General features: G+C 41.4%; 3 protein-coding genes across 3 annotated transcripts; 1 reads left to right on the forward strand and 2 right to left on the reverse strand.

Moving 5' to 3' along the window:
• The first annotated feature begins 1,103 nt into the window (after window positions 1-1,103).
• LOC117624088 (tyrosine decarboxylase 1-like) lies at window positions 1,104-2,917 on the forward strand. The gene has a single exon (XM_034355219.1). It carries the CDS (start codon window positions 1,199-1,201, stop codon window positions 2,729-2,731), a length of 1,533 nt encoding a protein of 510 aa, XP_034211110.1. The 5' UTR covers window positions 1,104-1,198; the 3' UTR covers window positions 2,732-2,917.
• A 187-nt stretch (window positions 2,918-3,104) lies between these two features.
• LOC117624089 (protein ASYMMETRIC LEAVES 2-like) lies at window positions 3,105-4,845 on the reverse strand. Its single transcript, XM_034355220.1, has 2 exons — window positions 4,004-4,845; window positions 3,105-3,223 (listed from the first exon to the last, which is right to left on the reverse strand). The coding sequence occupies exon 1, from the start codon at window positions 4,843-4,845 to the stop codon at window positions 4,048-4,050; it is 798 nt and encodes a 265-aa protein (XP_034211111.1). The 3' UTR covers window positions 3,105-3,223; window positions 4,004-4,047.
• A 1,758-nt stretch (window positions 4,846-6,603) lies between these two features.
• LOC117624266 (tyrosine decarboxylase 1-like) lies at window positions 6,604-8,142 on the reverse strand. Its single transcript, XM_034355419.1, has one exon. The coding sequence runs from the start codon at window positions 8,140-8,142 to the stop codon at window positions 6,604-6,606; it is 1,539 nt and encodes a 512-aa protein (XP_034211310.1).
• Between the last annotated feature and the right edge of the window lie 1,312 nt (window positions 8,143-9,454).

Raw genomic sequence — 9,454 nt, forward strand, 5'->3', positions numbered from 1 at the left:
ACCAAACGGAGAGGGGGGTGATGTGCTATATATGGCACACCTCGCATCCATCTAACACGAGGCCTTTTGGGAGCTCACTGGCTTCGGAGTACTGGGAACTCCGAAGTTAAGCGAGTGGGAGGCTGGAGCAATCCCAGGATGAGTGACCACCCTGGGAAGTTGCTCCGTGAGCTCCCAAGAACAAAACCGTGCGGGCTGGTGAGAATGTAGCCAGGCCCAAAGCGGACAATATCGTGTTACGGCGGAGCCGGTCCGGGGCGTGACAGAATGGTATCAGAGCCACTCTGCCGTGGGGTGCGAGTGTGCCGACGAGGACGTCGGATCCCTTAAGGGGGGTGGATTGTGAGATCCCACATCGACCAAACGGAGAGGGGGGGACGTGCTATATATGGCACACCTCGCATCCATCTAACACGAGGCCTTTTGGGAGCTCACTGGCTTCGGAGTACTGGGAACTCCGAAGTTAAGCGAGTGGGAGGCTGGAGCAATCCCAGGATGGGTGACCACCTTGGGAAGTTGCTTCGTGAGCTCCCAAGAACAAAACCGTGCGGGCTGGTGAGAATGTAGCCAGGCCCAAAGCGGACAATATCCAGGCCCAAAGCGGACAATATCGTGTTACGGCGGAGCCGGTCCGGGGTGTGACAATAGAGAGCAGGTATATAAATTAATGCAGCCATACAAGAACTAAAATGTTGTTTGGTGTGGGATTATTATTGTTGTGAGATCGCATCAATTAAAAGGAATGGATGGGAATTGTGCTATAAACAAACAAATGTCCACTAAGACCCTTCAGAGAATTGGCCTACATAACAACTAATTTGGGAAAAATACCCCAACCCTAAGACAAAAGGACAAATCCGATACTCCTAACATTCAACTCAAAACCAATTAGCAATAATAAGGGATTTAGCCAAACTGAGTTCTACACGCGGATAAATTGTCCGCTATGATACCATGCTAAAGTTAGGGCCTTCAACCTAAACTTGCAGACCTCCTTTAAACTAAATATAAGGCTTAGAAGCCTCCACCTGGGATTTTATATTCTACAAAACCCCTATATATATATATATATATATATATATATAACACTATTCTGATTTCACTAAGTGGAAGGAACTCAATAGTACTCTTATTTCACTCTTCCAAATTCCAATCCCAGCCCTTGCTGTGTGTTTCTCATTTCCAATATTACATCCAAATGGGTAGCCTAAATTTCGACCATCCGCAAGAAAACAACTCTGCCCACATGTCTGGCCCTCTGGACCTTGTGGAGTTGAGAAGACAAGGCCACATGATGATAGATTTCATTACTGATTATTACCAAAACATAGAGAAACACCCAGTTCTTAGCCAAGTCCAACCAGGCTATCTCAAACAACGCTTGCCAGAATCTGCCCCATACAACCCTGAACCCATTGAAACCATCCTCCGAGACGTGCAGGATCATATTGTCCCTGGCCTAACACATTGGCAAAGCCCTAACCACTTTGCCTACTTTCCTGCAACTATCAGCACCGCAGGGTTTCTCGGCGAAATGCTCACCACTTGCTTCAATGTTGTGGGGTTCAACTGGATGGCATCCCCAGCTGCAACTGAACTCGAAACCATTGTCATGGATTGGCTTGGAGATATGCTCAAACTTCCCAACTCTTTCCTCTTCTCCGGCACCGGAGGCGGTGTGTTGCATGGAAGTACTCATGAGTCTGTCGTTTGCACCATGGCAGCTGCCAGGGACCAAATCCTGAGCCGAATTGGTGAAGAGAATATAGGGAAACTTGTGGTGTACGGCTCTGATCAAACACATAGCGTGATTCAAAAAGTGTCCCAAATTGTTGGGATCCCATCAAAGAACTTCAGGGCCATCGAGACCACAATATCATCATCCTTTACACTGTCCCCTGAAACCCTACGGTTGACTGTTTGTTCAGACATGGAAGCTGGGTTGGTTCCATTCTATCTATGCGCCACCGTGGGAACAACCGCAACCACAGCCGTCGATCCGCTGGGGCCACTATGCGACGTGGCAAAAGATTACGGCATGTGGGTTCATGTGGACGCTGCATATGCCGGAAGTGCTTGCATTTGCCCCGAGTTTCGGCAGTATATCGATGGCATTGAGGGTGCAAATTCGTTCAGCTTCAATGCGCAGAAATGGTTCTTTACAGCTCTTGACTGTTGTTGCCTTTGGGTTAAGAATCCGAGTGCGTTGACAAAATCAATGTCAACGGATCTTGAGGTGTTGAGGAACAAGGCCAGTGAGTCGAAGCGAGTGGTGGACTTCAAAGACTGGCAAATAGCCCTAACCCGGAGGTTCCGGGCCATCAAGCTGTGGCTTGTGCTCAGGAGCTACGGGGTGGCTAATCTTAGGAACTTCCTCAGAAGCCATGTGAAAATGGCGAAGCGTTTCGAAGGGCTTGTGAGGACGGACGAAAGGTTTGAGGTTGTGGTGCCTAGGAATTTTGCTTTGGTGTGTTTTAGGATTTCACCTTCCGCAATTAGTAAGGCTAATCTGACTCCAAGTGATGAGAAATGTGTAAACGAAGTGAATTGCAAGTTGCTGGAGGCGATCAATGGGTCGGGTTGGGTGTACATGACCCATGCTGTGGTTGGAGGGATGTATGTGTTGCGTTGCGCCATTGGAGCAAGTCTCACTGAGGAAAAGCACGTAGCCATGGCTTGGAAGGTGGTGCAAGAACATGTAGATGCCATCCTCCCCCTTACCATGTATTAATACATGCTGAGGGAGAGGATGAAATTTGTACATAGTGAGGGAGATAACGTTCAAAATCCTTCAAAACTTTTCAAGGATTTTGAATTAGGGGGTTCAAATTATTCGCAGGCGATAACGTTCCTTGTAACATTTTGTTTGAAGATGGCCAAAGCTCTATCCACAATATATTCAAATAAATTAGAACAACAACGAAAATATATAATTTGGAAAAAGAAAAAAAGAGCCGATTGAGACACATAAGGCTCTAAAGAGTTCCCAGGTCTCGAGTAATCTTAAATATGGCTGTACGAAAATGAAAGAGGATACAAAAGGAATAGCAAAGTGTTTGCTCAACGATTAGCATAAACTTTACTTTTCAATCACATCACCAGAGATAGAGTAGTCTTTCTTTTTAACTCGAAAGCCTACACTCTCACATCTTCATTAAATCTCATACATGGATTTCTCTCTTTCATTATGTATCTTCATCCGTGTACTGGACATACAATTAAACTGCAAAGAAAGGAGGAAACATAGGAAAAATTCGTTAAATTGGTTGCGATAGCGTTAAGTTCTGTATAGAAAATTCATATAGTTTCATGTAATCAGTTAAATAGAGCTCCAATTTTCCCACAGGCCATCTTTTTTTCTTCTTTATTAATTATTCCTTTAATCGCGTATGCCATAAGAATAAAACTAGATGCACCAAATGTAACAAGTGAGACTGTTAATTAATGTCGAAGAAGGGGGGCCAGCATCAAAAGGGTTCAAGAGTATAAATAGACATCAAAATAGTGGTGAATGTTTGAGAAACTTGGCCAAGAGAGTATCGGCTTTCCGATTATGAATGTTTGAGAGAAAGTTGAGAGCATCTAGATCATGACACAAATTAGATCTGATAAGTTATCATGATTGGTTTTGTGTTCCTGTTCATAACATATATCAGAGACTGCTAATTTATATATTCACAAAATGAAAAAACCCAATTACAACTTTATTCATTGACAAATTCAAACACACAGAATTCAGCAATACATACACTTTGTGAGTTCAGAAAGTAACTGTAGACCACAATAATACCAAGAAAGAGAGACTCTTCTCTCAGAAAAAGTAAATAGAAGAGGTATTTAAAGAACTTATTTCACACATGCAATCAATAAAATCCATACAGAAATGGTGCATGAATCCAAATCACTTAATACAATTAGCAAAACCAGAAGAGAAACATCAAAAAGGAAAATATAAACACACATTCAATTAATAAAATAAGTTAGAAACTAGTGTTCTACATACCAAGGATGGGAACTCTTTTATTGAAGAAGGCAGGCAGGAGATGCTCAACTCTCCTCCCCTTCCGATTTCAGCTGTGATTGCTGGGCCTGGTGTGGCTGGAGCATGAGTTGAGCTTGAAGCTGATAGTCAAGAGAATGCTGATGATGTGCAGCAGCAGCTGCTTGCTGTGATTGAATCTGGTGGTTATAAGGGTTATTGTCAAAGCCGCCACCCAAACCCAAAGAACCAGCTGAAACCACACCATTAGTACCAGCAGCTGCATGCATCTGATTAAACCCATTTCCAGTAACTGAATTCGCTGCCGCCGCATCCATCCCATTCACATTATACCTCACAAGCTCTTGCTGATGAGCCTCGAACAATTGTTGTTGTTGTTGCATCAGCTGTCCTCCGCCGCAACCATGTTGGGGCGGAGGACAATTGGAAATCCCCAACATGGGCACAGACGCATTTACGTCTGTTTGTTGGGAAGGGTGAAAAACTGGTATCATCAATGCCTGAGGGCCAATGTAGGCAGATAAGTCCTTCTTGGCATTGTAGAGGTCAGTCTGGATTTGCTTGAGCTTGCCCTGGAGAATTGAGATGAAACCCACACAGCCGTACACTGGGTCCCTGAGGCGGGCCTCTGCCTCATAGGCCAGTGAAGTCACCGCGTCTTCTCGGTGGGCTGCGTTGAGTTCATTCAGGATCTTGGCGACGTTGCTCGCGCCATAAACCCGGTGGACGTTTGCGAATTTCTGAGGCTGGTCGGGTGGGAAATAGGGCGCGAACACGCATTCTTGCGTGCATTTTCGCCGTAGAAACTTGCACGCAGCACAAGGTGAGTGAGTGTTTGATGACATTTTTTTTGTTGGTCCTTAATTTTTCACGATAAACTGCCATGAGAAATTAAAACAGGAACAAAAATGAGTTATCTCTGTTCAAGAATTTACCACAGAAAAGATAAAATGGAAAATGCAAGAGAATTAATCAAAACCTAATTAACCCTGAATTTGATCCATTTCTTGATCCGTCATTCTTTACCGAATGATGAAAATAGTGTAGAGCACTAAAGAGAAATTCTGAGCGTTAATTTGAGAAAACCCTAACCCTAGTTATGAAGCAGCAGAGAGGAATTAATAAATACCCTAATAGATAGACGGGCGAAGCGATCAGAAGGTCAGTGTGTCCACCATTTGAAACTCGCTTTGCCGTGTTGGTCTGGTTGGTCTTTGGATGAGAGGAAAATAACAGCAAATTATATTAGAAGGGAGTGTTTAAAGAGAGTGAAGAGGGGAAGAGAGGCGAGGGAGAGAGAGAGAGAGAGAGAGAGTGTGTGTGTGTTTTTTATTTACTTAATTATTTACTTTATGCTGTACACTGTGAAAATAAACATGGCTAATTATCTCAGTCTATATATATATAGGAAGTATGTAGGTGTGCAATGTATGGTATATTAATATATGAGGCATATATACCATATATTCCGAAGTCGACGAGAAGTAGTCAATCTCATAGCATACTTAATAAGGTAACCGAAAGTCTAAGTTTAAATCGTCTCTCCCTTTGAATTTATTCAAGTATTTAGATTAAAATTACGCTAATGAAAAAATACATAGATTATATAGTATGTTCGCGTTATTAAAACATCAAAAGTGGGGAGAATATAAATGAAAAGGACGCTTCTCTTTTCGATTCATAAAATGTGTTTTGGAGTACGAGGATAGGCTACATGTCTCGCTAGAAAAAGAGATAACTATATAAGAAACTATTTCAATAAAAAGAATAGCAACTTAAAGCATGTAAAATTCCATAAATTATATATACACAGAGATAGAAATGAATTTTAATACAATTATCAGTTGGTATTTTATTGGATGTTTCCGAAGGTACTTATACTTATCATTATTCTAAGTTGTTGGATGAATATTACAATTTACAAACAGGAACATAGTGGCATTTAGCATATTAATACTAACAGATAATCGCGATGCACATAAGTCAGATATGTATTTTTCTGTTCATTATTAAATCACATAAGTAAATCAACAAACTCTAACAGAAAGATTAACAAATTTAATCAGTCGTAAAAAGAGATTAAACAAAACTTTAACCACTCTTAACAACTCGAGCATTGTCATTCTTTTGTAATTTGATTTCGAATCCATTTATGATCTTGGCTAATTAAACAAAATTAAATACGTCAAAGTAAAGAAAAGCCCTCTAAACCCTAAAGAAACCCTTCGTTTCTCTCTCGTCTCAGACCCTCCCTTCTCCTTTCTCTCAAGCACGGCGTGATAAGGGTAAAGAAACCTTTACCAACCCTCTATAGATAATTAATAAATCTCAATTTCTAGAATATTTTGTTTCATACATAACAGCAGGAAAATTTATTTCAGAAAATTAAAACCACCACAAGAAAAATGACAATAGTACTCATAAAAAATTTAAACTAATAAATAATCTGAGTTTGAACCACAATCTCGTTCAGGATGCTCCTATTTAAAAAGTTACTATATGGAACTGGAAATAGAGTTAGAGCATTTCCAACAACCTCTTCAACCAAAACTGCAACCCAATTTTGTCGCCAAAGACATTACTTGACATGGAATTGGCATCAATTAATTAATACATGGTGGATGGAGAATGGCAGCTGCATGCTCTTGCACCACCTTCCAAGCCATGGCTACGTGCTTTTCCTCAGTCAGAGTTGTTCCAATTGCACACCGCAACACATAGATGCCTCCAACCACAGCATGGGTCATGAACACCCGACCCGACCCATTGATCGCCTCTAGCAGCTTGCAATTCACTTCGTTTACACATTTTTCATAATTTGCAGTTGGATAATTAGCCTTACTAATTGCTGATGGCGAAACCCGAAAACACACCAAAGAGAACTTTCTAGGCACCACAACCTCAAACCTTTTGTCCATTTCCACAAGCCCTTCAAAAAACGTAGCCATTTTCACATCGCTCCTAATGAAGTTCCTAAGGTTGTTCACCCCATAGCTTCTAAGCACAAGCCATAGTTTGATGGCCCTGAACCTCCTGCTCAAAGCTATTTGCCAGTCCTTGTAGTCCACCACTTGCTTCGAATCCGTGGCCTTGTTCCTCAGATACTCCGGATTTGTCGAAAGTGAGCTTACCAAAGCACTTGGATTCTTAACCCAGAGGCAACAACAGTCGAGGTTTGCGAAGAGCCATTTGTGCGGATTGAGGCTGAATGAATCTGCACCCTCAACGCCATCGATAAAAGGTCGAAACTCAGGACAAATGCAGGCACTTCCAGCATATGCCGCGTCCACATGAACCCACATGCCGTGTTCTTTTGCCACGTCGCAGAGTGGCCCCAATGGATCAACGGCTGTTACTGCAGTTGTTCCAATTGTGGCACAAAGAAACAATGGGACAAGCCCAGCTTCTATGTCTGAACAAACAGTCGACTTTAGCACCTCAGGTGAAAGTGCAAATGATGTTGATTTTGTGGTCTCTATGGCCCTGAAATTCTTTGGGTGAATCCCAACAATTTGGGAGGCTTTTTGAAGCGTGCTATGTGTTTGATCTGATCCATACACAACTAGCTTCCCAATATTCTCTCTACCAATTTGGCTTAGCATTTGATCCCTGGCGGCTGCCATGGTACAAACAATGGCCTCACAAGTAGTGCCTTGCAACACACCGCCGCCGTTGCCAGAGAAGAGGAAAGAGGTGGGAAGTTTGAGCATATCTCCAAGCCAATCCATGACAATGGTTTCGAGCTCAGTTGCAGCAGGGGATGCAATCCAATTGAACCCCACAACATTGAAACCAGTGGTGAGCATTTCGCCGAGGAACCCTGCGGTGCTGATAGTTGCAGGGAAGTAGGCAAAATGGTTAGGGCTTTGCCAGTGTGTTAGGCCAGGGACAATGTGATTTTGAACATCTTGGAGGATGGTTTCAATGGGTTCAGGGTTGTATGGAGCAGATTCTGGCAAGCGTTCTTTGAGATAGCCAGGTTGGACTTGGCTTAGAACTGGGTGTTTCTCTATCTTTTGGTAATAATCAGCAATGAAATCTACCATCATGTGGCCTTGTCTTCTGAACTCCACAAGGTCCAGAGGGCCAGACATGTCGGCAGAATTGTTTTCTTGTGGAGGCTCGAATTTGAGGCTTCCCATTGGATGAAACTAGTTAACTGGGAAGAGTATTGAAATTGAAAATGGTTTGTTGATGGGCTGCGGCAGTTCTGGGCAGAAATGTTTATATTGATTGAGAGTAACGTATGTGTTATGATGGAGTAATTTCTAATCTCTAGATTTGGAAATGACACTATATATTCCAATGAATCTGGTGTTTCTGGTACACGAATTCTCTAGTTGGTGCATTGAATATCTGTGGCACAAAAGAAATGGAAGCCACGGCACCTTTCCCTCTGCCTTCTCCATTCCTTTTGTGCTATGTATTCAAAAAATTATTTTTTCACTTTAAAATTTGAGTTTTTTTTTAAGGCTAAGGTTTCTTGAAAATGGATTATAAACGAGTTTTTATAAATTAAAAAAATAGTCAAAATTTACCCCATATTTTCATAAATAGTCGAAAATACATCTAAAAAGACTTAAATACCCTTAAAACTAAAACCCACATAAACCTATAAACCACAACTAAGATGGACTTGGGAAATCATAACGCAAATATGAACTCATAATACCTCATGAATGACACCTTGATAAGGCACCGCAAGAACCTCCTCTTTTTTTGGCCAAACTAGCAGAGTAAGCGACAAGAAAGCAATATGTAAATATTTTGACTACTCTATAACGCTTGTAGAAAGGAGTACGACACATCAAGCAAGTCTTATAATTCAATTGGACTTAAACAGACTTGAAAAATTTGTTGTGAGAGAGGCATTTCCAAACTAAACCAACCCTTATTATTCATTGGACTTAGAAAGATTGATGTGGGATCCAAAAAAGTTACTTTGACGTGTTTTGTTCTGTTGGCTACTTTGACTTGAATATAAAAGTGTGTATTAATTGTATGTGATTAGTGTTCTATATGGAAATGGAGGAGGGGGCTGCGTCTGGGACTGAGGACGGGAGGAATGGAATGGAAAGTTAGAAGATCGAACCCACTCGTGCGATTTCCTTTTCCTAATGTTTACCGAATTATCCTGAACAAAATATCTAAAATCAAATAGTAGCAGTTTTATGCGGGTTTTAATTTTTAGGGCATTTAAGTTCATTTAGATGGATTTTGGCTATTTTTTATATAAAAAAATTATTATGAACATCCATCCATTGCTTGTTGCACCTTAAATCCAATTTTAAGGAATTGATAAGTTTCAAAACCCCATTTGTTTTGAGTATGAGCTCCTCCTCAATTTTAAGGAGCCAAGTTTTTTTCCTTACCGATTTAGCATGGACTATTTAAAAGAGCATGCTTGGCTCCTTAAAATTAAGGAGGAACTCCTCTTTATAACCAATGAAGTTT

This window comes from Prunus dulcis, chromosome 4 (genome assembly GCF_902201215.1).
Source record: "Prunus dulcis chromosome 4, ALMONDv2, whole genome shotgun sequence".
Classification (NCBI taxonomy): Eukaryota; Viridiplantae; Streptophyta; class Magnoliopsida; order Rosales; family Rosaceae; genus Prunus; species Prunus dulcis.

What these genes read in the sequence shown, in the direction of transcription:
- LOC117624088 (XM_034355219.1), top strand. Translation starts at nt 1,199, where the DNA reads ATGGGTAGCCTAAATTTCGACCATCCGCAAGAAAACAACTCTGCCCAC.
- LOC117624089 (XM_034355220.1), bottom strand. Translation starts at nt 4,845, where the DNA reads ATGTCATCAAACACTCACTCACCTTGTGCTGCGTGCAAGTTTCTACGG.
- LOC117624266 (XM_034355419.1), bottom strand. Translation starts at nt 8,142, where the DNA reads ATGGGAAGCCTCAAATTCGAGCCTCCACAAGAAAACAATTCTGCCGAC.